The 22054-nt window shown below is 42.7% G+C and overlaps 3 protein-coding genes and 1 long non-coding RNA gene across 10 annotated transcripts in view; 2 read left to right on the forward strand and 2 right to left on the reverse strand.

The window, feature by feature from the left end:
* zdhhc9 (zinc finger DHHC-type palmitoyltransferase 9) overlaps positions 1-7339 on the forward strand; it is a 31170-nt gene extending 23831 nt beyond the window's left edge. For both annotated transcript variants that reach the window (XM_061686666.1, XM_061686665.1), the window contains exons 9-11: positions 1018-1121; positions 1933-2053; positions 2852-7339. In XM_061686666.1, the coding sequence (XP_061542650.1) occupies positions 1018-1121; positions 1933-2053; positions 2852-3037 (411 nt within the window). In that variant the 3' untranslated portion in view covers positions 3038-7339. The remainder of the gene's footprint in view (positions 1-1017; positions 1122-1932; positions 2054-2851) is intronic.
* Positions 7088-13771, reverse strand: sash3 (SAM and SH3 domain containing 3). Of its 3 annotated transcripts, XM_061686668.1 has the most exons (9): positions 13490-13771; positions 11556-11651; positions 10097-10222; positions 9662-9791; positions 9434-9591; positions 8998-9066; positions 8765-8785; positions 8485-8629; positions 7088-7639 (listed from the first exon to the last, which is right to left on the reverse strand). In XM_061686668.1, the coding sequence occupies exons 1-9, from the start codon at positions 13544-13546 to the stop codon at positions 7407-7409; spliced, it is 1035 nt and encodes a 344-aa protein (XP_061542652.1). In that variant the 5' UTR covers positions 13547-13771; the 3' UTR covers positions 7088-7406. The 3 variants fall into 3 exon arrangements, with proteins under 3 accessions (XP_061542652.1, XP_061542651.1, XP_061542654.1); XM_061686667.1 differs by lacking the exon at positions 8765-8785 and having other exon boundaries at positions 8854-9066; positions 13490-13769; XM_061686670.1 differs by lacking the exons at positions 8765-8785; positions 11556-11651; positions 13490-13771 and adding an exon at positions 10588-11537 and having other exon boundaries at positions 8854-9066.
* On the forward strand, positions 11414-21779 carry LOC133408156 (uncharacterized). Its single transcript, XR_009769243.1, has 2 exons — positions 11414-11646; positions 20874-21779. It is a non-coding gene; the product is annotated as an uncharacterized LOC133408156 (long non-coding RNA).
* The window catches only part of xpnpep2 (X-prolyl aminopeptidase (aminopeptidase P) 2, membrane-bound), an 81150-nt gene continuing 74506 nt past the window's right edge, over positions 15411-22054 (reverse strand). For 3 of the 4 annotated variants that reach the window (XM_061686664.1, XM_061686663.1, XM_061686662.1), the window contains 10 exons: positions 20904-21013; positions 20762-20839; positions 18555-18626; positions 18423-18483; positions 18271-18340; positions 18063-18167; positions 17277-17336; positions 17107-17183; positions 16937-17026; positions 15411-15932 (listed from right to left, as the gene is read on the reverse strand). In XM_061686664.1, the coding sequence (XP_061542648.1) occupies positions 15732-15932; positions 16937-17026; positions 17107-17183; positions 17277-17336; positions 18063-18167; positions 18271-18340; positions 18423-18483; positions 18555-18626; positions 20762-20839; positions 20904-21013 (924 nt within the window). In that variant the 3' untranslated portion in view covers positions 15411-15731. Of the gene's footprint in view, positions 15933-16936; positions 17056-17106; positions 17184-17276; positions 17337-18062; positions 18168-18270; positions 18341-18422; positions 18484-18554; positions 18627-20761; positions 20840-20903; positions 21014-22054 lie in introns of all 4 variants that reach the window. The other variant, XR_009769242.1, reaches the window with a different exon arrangement.

Below are 22054 nucleotides of genomic sequence, written 5' to 3' on the forward strand. Positions count from 1 at the left end.
TTTTAGTAGGTCAAAGCCCAGCCTCTGGGAACAACATCTAAAAATAGATCTCTGCCTTTGAATAAGGTATAAGCCCCGGGAAAATGTTTTGGAAAGGGCCGCTGAGCGCGGCGCTCTGTTTTCGGCAAAGCGATAGCTTTTTTGCGAACCCCCGTTTAAGCCCACCTGCAATCGGTGACGCGCCACGATTTCGAGACAGTATAATACATTTTTATTCCATTTCAACAAATGCTAAGCTTATTTAAACACACTTTTAAAAAGTAGTCCTTAGCAAGTGCTCTCACTCTCACTCGCAGGGTTCTCCAAATAAGAGGCGAAGCATGTTTGCTTCAAGCTATTTGTCACTCTCAGTTGATATTTACTGTAAAACCGACACACAAAACAAAATAGTATTTATTACACATTGTATATTTAAACACCAGAATCTTCAACCAAACCTTATAATTCTGTTAACTTCCACCATCGTAATGCTAACATCCTGCAAAATGCCACGGACGGACTAATGGAAATGAGCATAGCTGTTACAGCAATTAAATGCTACTTTAACACGAAGCAGCAACACATATAGTATAAAGAGTGCACACACACACACACACACAACACTCACAGGCAAACGATAGCTCATAAAAGTGAGTACACCCTTTCCATTAAAAAAAAAATAATAAACAAACATTTTCTTTGGATGAGACTAAAGAAGTAAAACTTTGCTACAATTGAAACTAGTCAGTGTTAGAGCTTGCATAACAGTGTCAATTTACATACTGTCCCCAGGGAAAACCAAAAACACACAGCCATGTATGTCTAAATCGCTGGCAACAAAAGTGAATACACCCCCAAAGCGAAAATGTCCAAATTGGGCCTAGTTGTGAACGGGTAGCAGGTGCGTTCAATTTGTTGACATCGCTCACATGCGCTTTCATACTGGTCGGTGGAAATATTGTTTTATTGTATTGGTGACTGTAGTGCATCTGTATTTATTCTTTTTTTTTTTGTTTGTTTGTTTTTGTGTTCTGACAGATCAAAGGATCCTGGTCAGGGAAGAACCGAGTGCAGAACCCCTACAGTCATAAGAACATCTTGAAAAACTGCTGCGAGGTGCTTTGTGGGCCCACGTACCCGAGGTACGGCCCAAGACGATACAATTAAATGTCGTTATTATTGATTTGAGGTGCTTCTCTTCCAATAAAAATGGATCGACGGATAGTCCCCAAAACCTTTGAACAAAGTATAAGTGTGTTCTTTGGATAATTGACTTTATTTGAGTCATATTTACTTCATCGTTTCAAAGAATTATAAAGTGGGAGTATTAGGCCCGAGTTGGAAAGAACTAATTAGCCTCATAGCAGAATTGCTAAAAGGTCATTTTTTAAATGCATTTTTTTTCCCTTAAAAGTACACCTTGTTACGTAATTATATACCTTTATTCTCATAGGAGTATTCTTATTTATACTGTTTTTCTATCAGTAACATATCGTTACATGAATTGTATTTTTCCAAGGAAAAAAATGGCTCCAAGAATACACTTGTGACATTGTGACTTTATTATTGTTACTTTACAAGGTTTATTTTTATTTTTTGTAGTACTGCAGCTTGATTCTTGTCGTGTCATGACGCAAGCGTATTCTTATTGTTCGTTTGAACACATCTTCATTCGAGTTGAAGTTTAACAAGAAGGAAAAAAAAAAAATCATATCGACAAATAGTTCTAATATTATGAGTTTGTGGCTTAAACGTATTGTGATCCTGTATTTTTGTTGTTGCTGTCCTATAAAATAGCCTACGTTTTTCTTTTCAGCTTGCACTCCATATCGCGTTCGGGTTCACACACGCGTGGCTGCGTTTCGAAGTCGAACCTTTTCGTATGCGTTTGTGGCCGCTCTCGTTTGCGGGCGGCTCGGTTCTACTGAGCCATTGCTGTGTGTTGCTCTTTAGCGTCTTGGACCGACGGGGCCTGATGCACGAAGATTCGCCCGTTTCGACATCGTCTGCCGCACCATCTTCCTCCTCCTCGTTATCCTTCTCCAATAACAGCAAGGCAGCGCCACCGACCACCGTGAGCATAACGCACGCACGCACGTTCTCCCTCCCCCGCGCTCACGGCTCCCCTCGTATCCGACATAAAACGGAATCTTAACCAATGGCAGGAAAGCGTGAGTGTGAGTGTGAGTGAGTGAGGGAGAAGAGACACATCCGATGTGTGGCTCCGACTCCATCGAGGGGCACGGGCACGCGCAGCCGTTTTGTGCCCGTTTCCGTCGCCGTTCGCAAGTTACGATGAGTTCACCACCGACTAAATTCGACTCGAAACGGCAGCAGTTCGAGCGTCATGCTCAGAAGCTTGTGAGATTTGAGTAACTTTTTGTACCCAAAGCCCTCCAAGGCTTCCGAGCATTGCTTAGGAAGTTGATGTATGGACCTTTATGGATAAATGTATTTGTAGGCTAAATTGAGTCGAGGATTAATATCATACAGCCGCTGACTGACCCGAACGTAAGCGAGGCGAGATATTCCTCCAGTTTTTAGACTCATTCAGGTAGCCAAATGTTCGCATGTATTTGAATCATTGTTCTTTATTTATGTGTTGTTATTTTGAATGCTTGTCTGTATATTGTGCGTCTTTTTATCTGTACCTTGAGTCTGTCAGTGAAGATAATTTGACGCATTTGTTTGTTTTTGAACCTTGAAATAAATCCAGCCAAGAATTGATGAAGACATGGATTACCGTTTGGAAGACGTGAAAAAGATGGCCTTAATTCAGCGCACCAATTTGGCAATCCAATGTAAAATCACAAGACCAATTTTAATTGATCCAACGTACGTATTGATGATTTTCGATGTCCGTTGCTCCCAGAAAACCCGAGCGCCGCTCATCCCAAACGAGCACACGCCTGACGACGCCGAGCCGGGCGTCGCCGGCCCGACGGAACGCGACGACGACGACGACGACGACGACCGTCCCCCTTCGTCCTTCGTCCCGCCTCTGGCTTCCCCCGAGACAGACGCCGAGGCCTCCGCCGCCAAGGACCACAACCGCTAGCCGCCTTCCTCCGAGTCCTGCCCGGGCGGGAACTCTCATAATAACTCGAGGCCGACCGCCGCGCCGGCGACTCGTTTCCTCCCCTTCCCCTACGTGAGTGACGCGTCCTCCTCCGGGGCGAGGAAGGATTTCACGGAACGTCGGCATCTTCCCGTCTCCCGAACACTCGGCTTGACGAGTCTCGCCGAGGGAGGGCAAAAAGTCTGCATGAGAAACCCACGGGAGCTCCGATCGGATGACTTTTGTTCCAAACCTCGTATTAACTCGAAAGCGAGCGGCCAATATACTCCAAGCGAGCGGCCGACACGTGTCAAGCCTCATTCAGTAGCGCCCCCTCTTTGCGTCGTGCACACATGACATGCTCTATGCAAATCGACACGGCTGGACGAGCGGTCTTTGTGTGTCGCCGACGCATTCAGGCAAGTTCGACATTGGATGTTTTATATTATGTTAACTGCTGCAGTCAGTACTGTTACTAGCAATGGAAATGCCTGTCTTTCCTTCCTTCCTTTTTTTATATACATAATTGTTCAAGGGGTGTATCATATTCTGTGACACTGGCTTTACGCACGATATACAGTATCTTCCCCATTTGTGTGTGTGTGCGGGCGCGTGTGTGTGTTAGCGAGTAGCAACTGTGCCTTATAATGGACGCAACACGTCTGCAAACGGAGACGCCCCAAACAGTGTTAAATAAGAAATGTCAAGATCGAAACTCTTAGATGAGAGAGCCACATACACCTTCAGGCGAAAGTTCAAGAAAGAAATCCAATATATAAGTCGTTTTGAACCGTTGAACTGTTCAATGTTGCTTATTGTGCATTTTTCCTTCATCCGAAAAGTTCACCACAGTCCAACAGCCCCGATCGTTTTGTGAGTAGTGCTTAATAGGTTTCCCATTTATTTACTTTCTTGCTGAGAGTCACATGTAAAGATTGAGACTCCGATCCTCCAGTTCACAGGCGTGGCGATCATCGCTTAGCATAGCGTAGCATACATTTGGGGTAAAGAACGAGGTTAAAAAAAAGTTTCAGATCTGCCAAGACTGCAGGCAAGGGCGCGAGAGGAAATGACACGGAGGAATCCCTTCTGACCCACTGCGGATTTCTTTGAACTTTTCCCCATTGGAAATAATGCCAATAGAAATAATCCGTCACGGGAAGTTCTATGTACAATTTTACATTTGTAGCTGTCATACAAGTTTAAACAAGTCCTCCGTTGTTAATCTTTAAACATAAAAACAAATAAAACTGTTTCGGTGATGTTTTTGTGCACACATCAACACTTAAGTGGGGTACACCCGTACCGATTTCTAACCGATTTTTATCATGCGAGAGACACAGCGTGATGAGAAAGAGAGGAAACAAACAAAAACAAAAAAAAGCATCTGTGCTCTTAGTGTAGCGCTCACATGGCGATTTCTCGACCGACAATCGCGGGGTACGTCCCCCCCAAACCAGAAGTCAGCTGTAGTACCATGACTGACTCGTGAGAGGCAGCAAAGTGCCACAGGGCATTCAGACTGCTGCAAAATAGAAGACGATGAGAGTAGCACTAAAAGAAGAAATGAAAGGACATCTCAGTCACGGAATCCGTGGCTCGGCCCGACTCGGTGTTTACCACACACGTAAGGATTTGCGATCGTAAACACTTGCGGTTATTGCCGTGACCGTTTTCCCAGCCCATCGGGAAGGAAAAATCACTCGACGCACCCCAGACCACAGGATAATCGTTCGGGATAATCTTTCAGAGATGTCCAATAATCGGGCCTGAGCTGACTCTTATCGGAAAAGAAGAACAATGCTTAAATTCCGACCGATAATCGAAGTGCGTACTAGGAGTTGAAGGACTAAAGATTGTTTGTAGTCAATGATAATTTGATGAAAGTAGAGTTGAAATTGATTCGTCGGTAACTGCGTCGCCATGTCGGCTGGGCTTTTCGCTGCGCCACGCAGCGGGCAAGTCGGAATTCCTCTGTAACTTGGCCGAGTGCAGGACAAGGTGCCACGAATACGCGATTAGCCGTGAGTCAACCTCAAACCTTAGTCGTCAATTCGGAGTCGCGAAGTGACTCGTGGGCTAATCTGTTCAACCCCTCCTGTGCCCGGCCGGCTTTAGACCGACTCGGCCAAAGCTAACGAAATCAGTCCGTCCCGACTCGCAGCAAGAAAACCCAACAAGATTAAGCACTTTCTTGAGCGAGTATTGTTCTTAGAAATTTCGGGGGGGGAAACCTCGCACTTCCAACTCGCGATGAGGAGTGAAAACTATTCGTTTGGACAGTGGTGAGTAAGACGCAAAAAATCCCCCCCAAAACCCCAATAACAAGTAAAGCCATTGTTGAATTGTACATATATTTACGAGTGTGGATGCAGTGAAAGAGGCAAAAGAAGCAAGGTTGTTCCCGAGCGCCGCCTAAAACCCAAATATCACACCCGAGCCAATCTTCCCCCAGGAGTCCACTCTCTTTCTCCAGCTGCCCTGTCAGAGGAAACAAATTTGCATTTTCATTTGCATGGTTCCAGTGCAGGTTGTCTTTACTGCAGGAAATAAAAACCGGAGGAGGAGATGAGCGTGAACGATGAGGCTGGAGTCGCAGGAGGAAAAGTGTGATCAAAGTCAGGCTCATTCTTGGTGTTGAAAACGACGCTAGCGAGTTTGTGATTGTGCACCGTTGTGTCGTATGCGAGAAAGAACAAGTGTTAGTGTGTAGAAGTGAGAAGTGTCAGACCCTGCCAACAGTTGTGGTTGAAAGTGGCCATTTTTAATATATTACTCACGTGGGTTAATTTATATTATACAGTAGCCGAAGTGGCGAAGGAATTGCTGATTTGCGAAGTTTGGTGATCCCTGGCAGCTGATTTTCTTTGTGACACGATGTTGTGAAAATGTTAAGAAATGAGGACCGGTATTGGAGCCTTTTCATGAACACTAACTATTTCTTTTTACTATATGAGGGGAAAAAGAAGAGATTTGGAGAAGCGTGAATGTATGCGACTGATATTCATAACAGTATCCAATATTTCCTTTAAATGGTATGTATGATATTTTTGGGGGTGATAAAATGCTGTGATCAGATCTGAATGCTCTGATATAATATATATATGTATATATATATATATATATATATATGACATCATGTAGACAGTAATCCTTATGTTCACTTCGTTTGGTCTCAACACTGTGATACTACTGTGTATTTCATTCCAGTTACTCCATTTCTTTTTACATGTTAAATATGTCTTGTAAATAAAACCATAGTCTTATTATTATTCATCTTTCACAGTTGATATTTTGAAACTCAAAAGGGACATAAATTGGAACGTCATCAGCATAACATTGAAAGGAAAAGCCATGCTTTCTCTGGATTTGTCCCAGGCGCAACAAATACACAGAGAAAAGCAGTGGCCCTAAAATTAAACCCAGTGGCACCCCACACAGCCTCATTCATGTCAAAAACAGCACTTTCGCTGGTTTTAGGATTATATGATCAATGAAAATTGGTTAGTAATCAAAAAGGGTTAGTCATTTGACTTAGCATCAAACCCTGAAATTACAAACAATATTATTATGAAAATAATTTATTTTCTTTCATTCCTGATAAATGACTCAAATGCATTCTGGGAGTTACTTTTTCCTTTGCAAACAATGTTCAATGGCACTATTCTACGTTAAATGACCCTAGTGAGGATAAGCGAAGTAGAAAATGGATGATTTATTTCTATTATATATTGTGAGTTGAGATAACCTTAGTAAATTCCATTAGATTGTGTGCACTAAACGCAATGATTATAGAGCTCATGTCCATTTTCTGTACTGTATGTAATCAGTAAATTAAAAAAAAATATATTTTTTAAAAGAACAAACTGGTAAATGTGAGATACAGCTAGTTACTTTAAAAAAAAAAAAAGCTAAGTTGATTCATTTTCATGGCAACCGGTTTTACACAATGTATGAGGAAGTTCATTTTGGGTTCAATTAGCATTAATTAAATGTCGTTAACATGCAATTATGTAAGACAAAATGGCTATAAAACATTAAAAGTCAATGTAATGTTTTCAGTGTTCATTATGAATTGTCATTAAGATGCACAAATGGGAGACACTACAAAAGAATCATTTTACAGCACGTGGAAGAGTGTAATACAGCTCATAGTACGAGTAAAAAGACTACTCCCTACTGAAGGGTGAAATGCAATCACAAAACAAGAAGATAATGACAATTTGAAAAGGTCACTTTCTTGGAACCCACACGAAGCAGTTTGTTTACCAAAGTACAACAGATTTGGATGGAGAGTTCTCACCGCTTCTGTCCAAAAACTCCCCCATAACCACCATGAAAAACATTTACATGAACCATTGTGGACTCTTCAACATGCGTCTTGCACATTCAGCTGTTGCAGGTGTTGTTGGACATCAGCCATCTTTTCCTCCTGTTCCGTCTCCTCATCGTGAAACTCCTTGTCTGGTTTAGCCTCCTCAGGCCTCACATCCAGGTGCTCAGCGCTCTCGAAACAGCCCGAGTCCCTCGGCTCCTTGGCGTCCTCCTCGGATCTGTCCTCCACCTCCTCTCCTTCCTGCTGCGGACTGGATTCATCCTCAGCTGCCAAATCATTCATGTTTATTCCTAATAACGCTTTTTTTTTTTTTTTTATCTTTTCAATTCTTAAAAAAGTGACTACCAATTGATTATGGCAACAGTACAACTTATTCTTCGAAGATTACAACTTTATTTCCATAATATTACGCTACTATTCTTGTAACGTTATGACTTTTTTCTGGTACTATTATTTAGAGAGAGAGAGAGAGAGAATAATATTTAGTAGTATTTATGATTAATTCACAATCAAATGATATAAAATAGAGGTTTTATAGATCAAACAGCACGATTGTGTTCCATAAGGAGACCTTTTCCACGGTATTGAACATTTTACACCACATGCTGGATTTGATCAATCTTTTCAACTTTTCTAGTGTGGCTAGCAAAGAGTTTCTGCAGTTCATTTCACAGTTGCCTGAGGCTGAATGTGAAATGAAAAAGCCAATTTGTGGAGGTAAGATGAGCTCAAATATCAAGATCCCACAAAAGACTGAACACGAGCGTGATTGTAAGGCTGCGTAAGTGAGCAGTGAAAAGCTGCTCATTATATCGCGGAGGCGGAGAAGTGCGACGGTGGCGTAAAAGATTCCTTAGAGGCACAAATCCTTTGTCTGAGGGCAGACAAAATGACCTCTTGACTGACAGCGAAGACGTTCTTCATCATGTAAAACAACCTTTAAAAAGGTAAGCATGTGCTTGTGGTTGAACTACATATATACATTGTTTTTTTCTCTCTCTCCAGCGCCCACCCTAGAGGAAACTCCACCAGCCTGCACTGATCACGTCTACCTTCGTGCGGTTGAACTACGACTGTATACAGATACGATGAGGAGGAGGATTAAACCTACAGTCTCTGAGCAGGTCGACGGCACTCAGGATCTCGGCGCGTTGATCCGGGTCGGTGATGTTCAGCTCATTGAGGTGAGACTCCCTTAGGTCCGTGAAGTCTTCCAGGGTCTGGAATCCATGCATGGACAGCAAGGAAGTCAACTCCTGGAATAGGATGAAGGTAGATATTGACGCTCATTTGTCATACATCTACAGCAAGCAAGCAATCATTCAGTGACACTGTCGTCGGAGTGTGTGAGACGGGAGAGGAGCACACACGAAATTGTTTCAAACAGCTACCTTCTGGCCAATGATGATGATCTATAGTATCGATTGTACGATGAGGGACAGGAACGGACACAAGAGAAACCGATTACTAGGCGTCGCACCGTCAGACCAATGCAGTCCAGGACCTCCTCCAGGGTCGACGGTTTGGACTTGTTTCGGTTAGTCTTGCTGTCACAACGTCTGCGCCTGACCGGGGGGCTCTCGTCCGGCAGGAGGTTGACGTAGATGAACTTAAAGGAGCCCACCTTGTGGTTGAGTTTGCCTGTCCAGGTGCCCACGGGAGGCTTCTCAATGATGTGGATGATGTCACCTTTCTGGAGGAGGGAGGAAGCACAAACATGATATTTATTATAACTTAACCCCAAACCCTAACCCGCTGGCAGGAACCCCAACTTTAACGGATCCCCAACCCATAACCCTAAGACAGACAAAAAAACAAAAACTAACCTTAAAACCTCATACCTACTCTGTAGGCCTAAACCTAACGCCTGACCTAACTGAAGCCCAAACCCTGAGACCTGGTTCTAACCCCATGCGAACCATTTGTACACCGCTTAATTTCGGATAAAACGCAGGTGGTGTTCCTTCAGGTGCCAACACTGCATGCACCTTACAATATTTCCAGTCATTTGAGGCTCAACATGAAGACGACGATTTGAGAATGTCATCTATCGGACTCACCTGAAGTTTCAGGGAGTCCACCTCATAAGGACTGGGAGTGAAGTCGGTGTGCGCCACGGCTCGGCCGCAGAAAGGTCCGTTGAATGAGACCACGTTCTCGTCCAGTCTCACGCTGTCCCTCTGGCAGTAACCGCTGTCCGGGCTCTGTCTGTCGCTGTCTAAAGAGGAAGGACACGTTTAGACCAGGATGCTCGAAGGCAACGTGGGGCGATGGCGAGGCGGTCTTACTGCCGGAAAATGGGCAGGTGACAGGACTGGACACGGTGTCCTCTGAGCCCGTAGAGCACGTGGACGTCCTCTGGCTCCCCCAATTGGGCGACATGGGGGACATTTGCTCACTGCTCTCCCCCTGAAGAGCCTATAACAGACACCGGATGGACCAAGCGCCACCGCAAATAGCAAAAATGTAAAAAAAAGAATACAAATCCGGAAATAGATGAATTTGCAAATGCCGACCCACGAATGTGCGGGGATCCACCGTATTTGAAAAATTAAACTCCATTTTCTTCATTCGCACATTTCTCCGCGATACAGTGCCTTTACTTGAATACTTTACTTTATATTGATTTTCCAATGTTTTGATATTTATTTATTTAATACAATCCAATATGATATAATGTACGTCATTATTAAGTAGCGCAGAGTGTGTGAAATCCTGTTTACCCCCTCCTCAGCCAGAAACTTCTGCACCATCTTGGAGGTCTTGCGGGTCATGGTGCGGGAGATGGCGTTGCGCCACTTCTTGCCCAGTTTGCTGCCAATTTCCCCTCCGTCCGTGTCACCTTCAACCTGAGAAGACACACCGTCGTCAACGTTTCCCGCACAATGCGTCGTCATATCCACAGCAGATGGAGAACATGACGACACTTGTCCGACTTGTGCAAGGTTTGAATTTCTTGCTGAGACAGAAAAGGACTCGGAGCATCTTGAAAATTCATACTGGATCATCTTATTGCTTGCACATTTATCTGCAACTGACGTGCTGTAATAATAAGAACTCCCAGTAGGTTGAGGAAAAGAAGAAGACAAAAAAAAATGTTGAGTGCAACACTGGTCCACATCCAACACGTCAAATCTATACAATTTTCATGAAAGATGATCAAGAATATTCCACATTCATACGCACAAAAGACCCCAGCTAAATCGCTACTTACTTTCTGAGTCTTCTATCAATGGCTGAACCTCATTTTCAAAGGAGTTTGCCCAGTGTTGCTCTGATGAATCAGGGGGGGGGAAATGGAACTAAACCTTGATTTGGACCAGTATTCATCTGCAAGATATGCCTTTCGTCTATTCATTTCTGTACTTAACTCAACGCAGTGCGTCCACTCTAGTTCTCGGCGGCTCCGATGCTTTATTGACACCGACAAAGGCAAAGGTACTCCGACACGGTGCTGTGTGCGCTTATCAAGAAAAACGAAGTGAAACGTCTGTGGACTGTTTGTCAGACATCGTGTCGCGGCTCTCTGCTTGACTGCCTCCCGTCGCGCAAAGGACGTCCTGCCCGCACGTTATGCTCAAAAGCACTTTTTTTTTTTTAAATGGTTGTGGATGAGAATAGCAGTTAGCCTGGCTAGCTTCGGCTGTCCTAGCCTTCCAAGACTTCCCACTGACGTTCCAGGCCAGACACGCCTCACTGCAACCTGATTGGGTCGCGTTCCAGGCCAGACACGCCTCACTGCAACCTGATTGGGTCCCGCGTGGCAGGAAGGGCAAGGCTGCACAGATGGAACGAGATGGCCAGCCGAATATGGGTCACATTTGTGCAAAAGAAAAACACAAGAGGTTTGGTGGGGTTCAGATGGGGTTACAGTTAGGATTAGGATGGGTTAGTACTAGGCTGATTTGGGTGGGTTACGGTTAGTGGGATTCATATCAATTCCTGTCTGGAAGCACTTGGGCATGTTGTGCCAGGATAGAGCAACCAATCATATTGCAGCAGAGCTTGTCCTGCCTAGAACACAAGTGGGATTCCTCATAACACACACACAGGCCTTTCTTAATGGGATGCCATACAAGAGCTGCATCACTAAATCTCTCTGGAAAATGTAAAAATCCAAAAAGCAAAACAAAATCTTGGCGCCCCCTAGTGGACTTCTGATTGACAGAGAGGCGGACTCACAGCCTCGTCCAGGACAAACTCCTTGGCCGGCGTGACAGGCGAGGTGACTTTCAGCTTCATGAAGTCCTTGAAGCTGCTCGACCTCTGCAGGGTGAGCTGAAAACACACATTTTTATTGTATTTTTTTCCGGATAAGATCAAAGGCGTGTACGCATCTCGTCACCACCTCAAGCGTGTGAAGACAAGACAATGTGCACAACGTTTCTCGGAAGCGAGTTGCTTTGGTCTACAGCCTTCATATTGATCTTCCACTTGCCGAAAAACAAGAGATCAGTGCCAATGTGTACGTTTTTTTGGTTTGGTCAGCCCCAGTTTCTTCATAAAGTACTCTGAAAGCAGAGGTGGGAAGTAACTATACGAGTAGATTTTTCAGGTATCTGTACTTTACTTGAGTAGAGAAGGGTATTGCTGCCACACCAGAAAAAAAATAAAAAAAGGTTCAGTATTACATTAAAATGTGATAAGGTTGACGTTATAATGTAAAAAGTTATCACATTAAAACATAAAAAAATTGACTTCTGCATTTGGCAAACCAAAACAAAGCAATTTGTTCTGGTTCAGGTCACTGGCAGAGTCCTTTTTGTGTCTTCTATATATCAAAGTTACGAGCTATACGTAACTAGTCAAGCGCATTGTTCATAGACATCGCACATACGACACGCCTCTTTCAGCTGCGTGACTACGACGACGCTAAGCTAGTGGGGGCAAAGTGCCGGCGCATTCCATGTTTGGGGACGGCGCGGTCGGAAAGCAAAACAACAAGGATGCCTGCACATTGTGCTGCGTACGGTTGCGCACACGTCCGACAATCACGACATGGGAACGCCGAACTGGGAATAACCTTTCATAGTTGAAAATATTCTTGGGATCTTTTTTCTAATGAACCACGTCGAAAGCTAACTTGTTGACGTCTGGATCGCTGGTAGTAGATTAGGCCGCTTTTGAGCATTAACATATATTTCCAACACATTTAACAAAAACGTAAACAAAAAAAAAAAACAACAACAACTGAAAATAGTCATCATTTGCTCATTTTGTACTAATTTCAGTTCATCCCCCCACCCCTCCCGCTTGGCAAGTGGGCAAACAAATGTTTTGACAGTTGAACCAAATCTAGTTTTTAATTTTTTTTTTAACTATTTATGTTGTACACAATTTTGTTTCAATAATACAAATGTATGCCCGTCTTTTCATTTAAGCCTACCTGTTTTTATTTTTGTTTATTTTGCCCATTGTCGCCCTCAGAGAAAGCATGCCAATCATCTGGAGTGATCCAAAAATCTCAGTGTGGATTTGATTATTAGGGTGAAAAAAAATGTCAATTGACTTGATACTTTTTTAACTCAAGTACATTCATAAGTGTGTACTTTGTACTTTTACCTAAGTAAGGGAGTGGATTCAGTACTTTTACTTTTATCAGAGTTGTTTTTTTGTTTTTTTTTGCACAAGTATCAGTACTTTGACTTAAGTACTGAATAGCAGTACTTTTGACATCTGTCTGAAAGGCACCGAAGGATGTCACGTAAGCACGAGTATAGTTATGTTTAAAAAATATATACAATTTTGGGTTTCATTGCAATGGGTTGTACGTGTGCATTGACGAGGATCCGACATGAAGCAGTGTCGAAGGCAGAAGCTTTGTCTTCTGCAGCCATGATTCATCCTGCCAGAATAAAAGGAACTAGATCTGTTTTTTTTCTTCTCATAAATTAACAAGTGCAAGCGGTTGAACTGCGCATGTGTGCTCACACATTGTTTAGATGAGCTTAACCACAAAGGTTTGCTCTAACATAAGCGCGTTCTAAAGCAAAACTCTTTTATACGTTTGAACTTCAAATTTGACGGTACAGTCTATTATGTGTGTATTTATGTATTTAGATAAGACTTTTGCTCAAGTCCCCTCGCATTTGAAAGCAAAAAAGGGCTCTGCTCACCTTCTTCTTCTGCACCTGCTCCTTCTCAGAGGCGCTGGAAGGCCTTCGCCTCAACATTTTGCCGTCTTGACCGGAACGAAGGAACCCTCGAACAAAAGCAACAAAGCTGAGTTTCTGTCTCGCTCTCTGGGTCGCGACGGCAGATGTGCAAAGAGATGACACAAAAACACGTTTCACTCCCCCGCCGCTAAAACGAGAGCGAACGCAAAGAGGAAGTCACGTGACCACACGGCGACAAACCGATGTTAGTACACTTCGACATGTGCCGTCAGCTCTTTGAGTATTGTTCAGGAGAGTCCTTTTCCAAACGCCCCCCCCCCCCTCCTTCTACAGCAGAACGTGAATCACGCTAGCTCTTTTTTAAGCTGTTGCTCATCTTGTCAAATTGGGCTTTTTCAGCTTATTTGGCTCAGCTGTGACTATTTGTCAGCACGTCTGAAGGACGGGGCCTTTTTCCATGAACCAACACAAAAGCACCAAAAGCAAAGCTACACTTTGTTCAGGCAAATTCTATTGTTCTGAGGTTTTCATCAGATGTAAATGACAGCATCATTTTTTCAAGGCATCGACCGCTGGATGACTTGAAAATCGACCGTGGCCCAAGTAAACGATGCAGTTTTCACACGGTGATCTTATTTAGTTCAAAGCTACATGGCCCTGTGTGGAAAAAGTCAAGCTTGTTAAATCACGAATTAACTGTGCGAATTACATTTTTTGGAAAGCCCAATTAATTTTCACTCTGCCTAAAGAGCTCTCCATCTGGGGCGGCATCGGGTCCCTGCGGCCCCCGCCGGGCGGCCGGTTGTCGGGGCGCCACGGCGGGGCCGGCAGACCGCCCCGGGTCCTTCGGTGTGGGACTTGTCCCGTCCGCCGGGCTCATGAATCAGTAAATCGCTTGTGTATCCCCTCACTTAAACTCTCGTCCTGTAGACTTTTATAATTTACATCATTAATGCCACCGCACTGCAGTTGCACAGCCGGGTTCACGACCCCGGTCCTGCGTGTTTCTTCTCCTGTCCTTGTCCCGTTCTATCTTGTCCTGTCCTTCCCTCACAGGGTGTATGTAGCGCTGCAGCCCCACGCAACACTCATATTTAACGTTTCATTGTTGTAGATAGTGTCACGATTGACTTCTCTCATCGTGTTTACAATGAGTGCTTTGTCTTTTGTCTTTGTTTCTTTCTCCCTTCTAGAAACTTTGTTCTGTTCGATTGATCAAGTCTGATTCTCAAGTATAAAACCACAGCGGAACCTTCAAAACTCCACTGTGACGCTGTTTCGGCATACAAGGGATTCAGATTTTCCATTCGGCTTGAGCTAACAGCCGAACAGGACCAAAAAAAAAAAAAAAAGCAGACGGGGAAGTTGAGCACAAGTCTAGCTTGTTATTATGGCGCACTCGCAAACCACATGAAATGAGGATGCCCTACTTCTGTTTCCTCTCACACCGCTGCGGCTCGCTACAACAAAGTTTACGTTTCGCTGGCACGTCACAGAAACGGCGAACTCTCCTGTACGCCTGCACAATTGACTTGGATCCAATACAAGAGCTGTATCCACAATTCTAATGCAATTTGGGTGATATGGATCGGAGATGGTCAAATCCCTCAGGTCCTTGCAATTGTACGTTCGGAAACTGTTGGACTATTTGTTCACAAAGTGTTGCCCCATCCTTGCTTTTGAACATTTTTGTTTAGTTTGACTTCAAACTTCAAACGGGATTAGCGATAAAAAGCTTGAAGCCTCTTTTTTTTTTTGAAGAAGAAGAAGAATTGTTCACTGTCTACCAAACTGCTGCTTCACCGCCACCATCTAGCGCTTGGACCTATAAAAAAAAACAACAACCTTGTAAGTCTGGTCACTTTGTATCTCAAAGCACCGGTGTACTTCTGCATGGTAGAATCAGGAAGTCCGAATCGAATTGCAAGTGAATCACATTCTAGTTTAATTGAAGGATCTGCCGTTTCAAATAAACACAATGTAGCAGGGTACAAATAACGTATGCTTTTTGTCGTCGGTCAAAAAAAACCAAGTTTTTCATTAGAGTTAATTAATGTAAGGGGCCAAATTACCTGGTCATACATTTACTTCAAACATGACAACAAATCCAATAAATAAGTTGAGCAGTTTGATTACATCTAATTTATACATAAGATCATTTTCAAACTTGAACAAAAAGGTCAGTGCACAAATTTCAGTGGCGCTCTCCCCTTGATATACAACCTATGCATCGCCGTAACATTTAGAGTGCAAAATTGAACAGCGCCACAACCAAAGGGAAGAGGGTGAGCGAAGAGGAGGGGCTGGATGAAGAGGATCCGGACTGTCCAAAAGGTTCCGTGTTTTTCAGCATCCAGCGTTTCTCCTCGTGGAGGCCTTGGCGGTCCAGCTCGGGACCCATCAGCCTACGAATGGTCTCGTAGTATTTGTTCAACCACTGCAGCTGGAGAGAGAAAAGACCACTCTCTAAGAAAGTAGCACAGTATTGCTTCAATGGCATCTGGTGTTCCACAGGGGTGGTTACCGGAACCACTTGTGCTTTGTGTGAACACTTGCAAATGACCTTTTCCATTCGATAAATACACTGAATCAATAAACGTTTCGCTGGTCACTTCATTAGGTACACCCGCACAAGAAGTTCTAATCCGATACAAGAGCTGCAGTATAATAGAATGTTGACATTCATCAGTTTAACAATGTTTATCGTTGCTGTGGTGTTGAATTTTACTGCATCAAACTGAACGCTTTTTAAAAAATATGATGTCAACGCTAATTTATTTGAAATTTATTGAGGTGGTGAATACTGGGTTTTCGTTATAGGATATCATCAGGAATATAGTGTAATAGAAAAATTCGATAAAATTAGAAAATATTTCGGTGTGTGTGTGTGTGTACTGAATCTATATGTTTTGAATTGAATTACTGAAATACTGGATATACATGTTTTCCACATTATAATATTTGACTGAGACGCGCCAGTATATATTGTGATAATTTGTATAGTATTTTCATATTGTATATTTATACCCATTGCATTACACTGCCATATTCTGCAGGTTTCATGCTTACTGCGTATTTGAGTTTTGTTTTCTTGTGTTTTACATATATACTGTTTAGTGTGCTGGTATTTGTACTTTATAAGAGTCTTTTTTTTTTTTTTTTTTTTTAAATGCTGGAGATGTTTTTTTGATGAACACTTTCGTCTTTCACTTGCGAGGAAAAAAAAAAAGAAAGGAGGGTGTGGGGGTTTTAAGAGGAAACCAGCACTTGAAGAGGAGGGAAATGAAAACATCTCGAACATCACACGTTACGACGCCACACGTTGTTTACACCTTTGGAACAGGAAGCTTGGGGCATACGAACATGATATCGCGACAAACCGGACGCCATTTTAAGATTTAAGGATCTTGACGTTCTCTTTACAACATTACATTATCGTACAATTACCTGGACTGGGCTCAGAAGAGAGGTGTCAATCAACTTCCTGTCGTACGGAACCAAGGACACCGTCTCAAACGTCAAGTAGTTATGACCATACTGTAGGAGCAGGACAGCGACATATGCCGCTTTTTAATAATAAAGGACTGGATGTTCAATGATGTCCAGGCTGTCTGTACCTTTGTATGAGCGGGCACAACCACTGCGACGTCTTCGATGCGGATCCCAAAGTCGTTCTCCTTGTAATAACCGGGTTCTATGGAAACAATATGGTCGATACTCCGGCCTCATGTAAATTTCATCTTCATTGAAATGATGCGAACGATGATTTCTGAACAACAAGTCTCACCTATAGATGTGAACATGCCTTCTCGAAAGGGAATGTTGTTACCCTGAAAACCAACTGGCCCTGGACAAAAAAAAATAAAAATAAAAAATAAAAAAATAAAAAAACTATTGTATATTGGTATTTATATTGATTTAGTGTAATATTTATAGTTAAAAAAAAAAAAAAAAAGTCACAAGGAATAAAATATTTAAAAAAACAGACAAAAATTGCAAAGTACATTAGTATTTAGTGTATTATTTCAAATAAAAATGAAAATGATTAAAAAAATGATACAATAAAACAAACAAAATACAAAACTAACTAGAAATAGTAGTGTACATTAGTGCTTATGAAGTGTATTATTTAAGATCATAATAAACAAAATATAAGAGTAAAAGTAAAAATAGAATAAAATAGAACAAAAGAAATTCCCAAAAAATAGTAAATGGTATTAATATTTATTTAGTGTATCATTTAGAATAATACGACTGAAAAATACTACAATGAAATAAAATAATACAATTTTAAAATTAAAAAATATATACAATTGCACTACACAGTTAACATTAAGTAAATAGGCAAATAAGAAGAAGATAAATCAATACATTAAACTATATACAAAAACAGAAAACCAGAAAAGGATTGAAGTGTGTATTAGTATGTATTAAGTGTAATAAAACTATAACAAAACCCCCCAAAATCTTCTGTATTTGATCGACAATCCTAAAGTTTTTCGGCAGGGTCCAAATTTGCATGAATTCTGACGCAATGCGCGTGAGCAAATAAGAGACGAAAGAGGCGGCGTACACTCATGGACCCCGAAATAATTGCCAAGGCCGTGTCCCGTGCCGTGGCCGTAGTTGAGGCCCACTTCCCACAATGCTCTGCGGCCCAGCATCTCCATGTTCACACCTGGGGACGCAGCACCACATTTACAACCTGCTGCAAACACAGCAACAGTCCAACAGTACCACCTCGTGTTGTGTGGGACTTTGTATCAATGAACATTTCCCACCTCTGGTCCCTGATGGAAATACGGTTCGAGATATTTCAATATTTCCCATAAGCACTCTGGTGAAGGCCTCCTGGTTTAACGACGCCAGACGAGTCCATTTCAGTTCATTTCGTATTACAAAAGCGTAGAGTGATTCTCGCGACGACTGTCACCTTTTGCATGGCGGTGGGGGTCCCCCAGTGGACTGTCCTCGTGATGTCGGTGGTCCCGTCGCTGGCGGCGCGGAGAGGAGATATGACGCCAATGCAAGCCCGGGTGAGGCGCGCGCGTTTGTTCTTACTCACAGGTACTGGCCGCCAGAGTCCACAAGGTACATCTCGTCCACCGTCAGCATCCTGTTGCTTTCTCTTGTTGGGCTGCAGCATGAAAAACACAAGCAGACAACGAATGGACACCCGAACCCACTTGCAGTATGAGCGAGATCAAAACCATCAAAAAAGCTCAATAACAAGCAAGTCAAGAAAAGCAACTGGGCTAGAAACAGAAACAGAAACACATGTCCTGGAGTACTGTCTTTTTATTTAAATATGCAGAAATAAAATCGCTTCATTAAAATGGTTAATTATGAAAACTATTGTACAAATCATAAAACCGATATATTTGACTGTATACATTTCTATAACTCATGAATAACAATGCAGTATATTTGGAAGGTCAGTTTATATCGACAGCACTTTATTAAACAATACCTGTATGTTTATTATTGTGACATTACACCGATTACGCTGAGAGGTGTTCCTAATATTTTGGTCCCATCATCAAAAATATTTGAAACAACACCCATTTGGATTTAGCGTGGTTCGACTACACAAACCATTTAAAATATTTAGTCCTGTTTTTCAAACACGAGAACATTCTAAATACTGTATTGTGATGCATATATTTTTCATTTATTTCAATGCATTTAATGAATTCCATTTTAATTGATTTCCCCCCAGTCGTTAACTTACAGTGGTTACGAAAAGTTTTCAGACCCCTTTAAATGTTTCACTCTCTGTTATATTGCAGCCATTTGCTAAAATCACTAAGTCCCTCATTAATGTACACGCAGCGCCCCGTATTGACAGATTTTTTTTTTTTTTTTTTTATTGTTGACATTTTTGCAGATTTATTAAAAAAAAAAAAAGAACACCTGAAAGATCACACAGCCATAAGTATTCAGACCCTTTGCTGTGACACTCATATGTTGAACTCGGGTGCTGTCCATTTCTTCTGATCGTCCTTGAGCTGGTTCCACACCGTCATTGGAGTCCAGCTGTGTTTGATTATACTGACTGGACTTGATTAGGAAAGCCACACCCCTGTTTGTCTACATAAGACCTCACAGAGCACGTCCGAGCAAATGAGAATCAGGAGGTCAAAGGAACTGCCTGAAGAGCTCAGAGACAGAATTGTGGCAAGGCACAGATCTGGCCAAGGTGACAAAAACATTTCTGCTGCACTTAAGGTTCTTAAGAGCACAGTGGCCTCAGTAATCCCGAAATGGAAGACGTTTGGGACGACCAGAACCCTTCGTAGAGCTGGCGGTCCGACGGAAGCCTCTCCTCAGTGCAAGACACGAAAGCCCACATGGAGTTTGCTAAAAAAAAAAACACCTGAAGGACTCCAAGATGGTGAGAAATAAGATTATCTGGTCTGATGAGACCAAGATAGAAATTGTTGGCCTTAATTCGAAGTTAAAACCAGGCACTGCTCATCCCCTGTGAAGCGTGGTGGTGGCAGCATCATGCTGGGGGGGGGGTTCAGCTGCAGGGACACGACGACGGGTTGCAATCGAAGGAAAGATGAATGCGGCCAAGTACGGGGATACCCTGGACGAAAACCTTCTCCAGAGTGCTCAAGACCTCAGACTGGGTCGAAGGTTCACCTTCCAACAAGACAATGACCCTAAGCACACAGCTAAAATAGCTAAAAGTAACTTCAGAACAACTCCGTGACTGCTCTTGAATGGCCCAGCCAGAGCCCTGACTTAAACCCAATGGAGCATCTCTGGAGAGACCTGAAAATGGCTGCCCACCAACGAAACGAAATCATCATTCCCCAAAAGACTCACGGCTGTATTAGCGCAAAAGGGTGCTTCTACTAAATACTCAGCCAAGGGTCTGAATACTTATGGCTGAGTGATAATCGCAAAAATTTCAACAATTCCGTTTTTGTTTTTCTGTCAATATGGGGGGGGAATGAAATTCAAAGATTTTAACAAATGGCTGCAATCTAACAAAGAGTGAAATATTTAAGGGGGTCTGAATACTTTCCGTACCCACTGTAAATGCCAAGCGACCAAATGAGGTTGTTTTCAGTGTAACGGCCGCACAGAATCAATCAAACTGAGCAATATTACCTTCGTAAAGGCAGAGACAGATACTCTAACGCACTTAGACTGGCCAGGTGTACCTTTGTGACGACAACATTTCCGTTATAAGTCTAGAAGTCAGAATTGAAAGGAATTCAAAGAAAATGCTACCTGACAGGCGTGCGCGAGGAGATGTACCTGTAATGTGCCAGCGCAGCATTGGGCCCACTTGCGGATATGGTCTCAAAACTCGGGCCCTTGTTGTCCTTCTGTTTGCTGCAAGGTTTCACAATGATATTTGGGCTTGCAGGTTTTGGGACTCGCCAGCGGCGCGACCGACCTGCGGCAGCGGTCGACGTAGGCGGAGGCGCTCAGCTCCGTCTCCTTCCCGTCCGGCGCCGCCGTCTCCAACCGCACGAGAAGCTGCATGACCGCCGCTGCGTCTCTCACCTGCCGCACAGACGCACCGTCGCCGTGCAAAAAAAAAAAAAAAAAATGTCCGAATAATAATAAGAAGAAGAATGTATTCGACTTCGTATGTCACGTATTATTCGGATAAAATCATTGCATGCAGTCCTTCTACTACTACCTACTCGTGTTACTACTGTGACAAATAATCATGGCAGTCATAAATTGTTTATTTGAAATTATATACCGTATAACTGCAAATGTTTTTGTTCAAATCAAATACATAAGTGCACAAATCATCGTCATCATCTCAGCAACAACAAGAGTGCGACTAATGCTAAAACATCGGGAAAAGTCATGTTTTATTCAAATAGAAGATATATTAACTTAAAACATTATGAGGAAATTCAATGCATGATGGCATATGTCATAGGTGTCAAGCTCAAGGCCCGCGGGCCAGATGCGGCCCGCCACACCATTTTCTGTGGCCCGCGAAAGCAAATCATGCTCGTCAACTTCCGCAATTTGTGCTAAAATCGGTACCCAAATTCCAAATTGTCACAATAATCAACAATAATGTTGAGCATTTGCATTCTTCTGTTACCAAACCCTTCTTCTTCAGTCAATGCATGAACAAACTATTATCCGAGTCTTCTGATTTCAAAACGAGTTATCGCTCAATTCGTTGCGTAATGGTAATAATATGATTCGGCCCTCGGAGGGAAATCAGGACTACGATGCGGCCCGAGACAGAAATGAGTTTGACACCCCTGGCGTACGTAGTCGAGATACTGCTACTACTCCTAATCGTCGTCATCAAAATTAACCTGTTCAACATAAAAATAATAAAACATAATACAAATACTGGCTTTTTTGTTTTAATTAAACCTATATTCCCGCAAAAAAATGATTCCGAATTAAATGTAAAATAAAAACAAAAACACCACTGCTAATAATAAAAGTACTACTTATAATACAAAGTATTAATATTGTTTGTGTTAAGTTTCGATGTCTCCCTACAGCTTTTCGAACGTGTCATTTTTTTCATTTGAATTGAGTTCGCTTGCGGTGATTTCACCCATC

Source organism: Phycodurus eques, chromosome 9, assembly GCF_024500275.1.
Source record: "Phycodurus eques isolate BA_2022a chromosome 9, UOR_Pequ_1.1, whole genome shotgun sequence".
NCBI lineage: Eukaryota > Metazoa > Chordata > Actinopteri > Syngnathiformes > Syngnathidae > Phycodurus > Phycodurus eques.

Bases quoted from the DNA above. Each gene is read 5' to 3' on its own strand.
- sash3 (XM_061686667.1), bottom strand. From the start codon at position 13,546: ATGTTGAGGCGAAGGCCTTCCAGCGCCTCTGAGAAGGAGCAGGTGCAG. The intron at 9,592-9,661 runs GTAAGACCGCCT...CTTCCTCTTTAG, and splicing joins CACCTGCCCATTTTCCGGCA to ACAGCGACAGACAGAGCCCG. The intron at 8,630-8,853 runs GTGCGACGCCTA...ATCCTATTCCAG, and splicing joins TGGACTGCATTGGTCTGACG to GAGTTGACTTCCTTGCTGTC.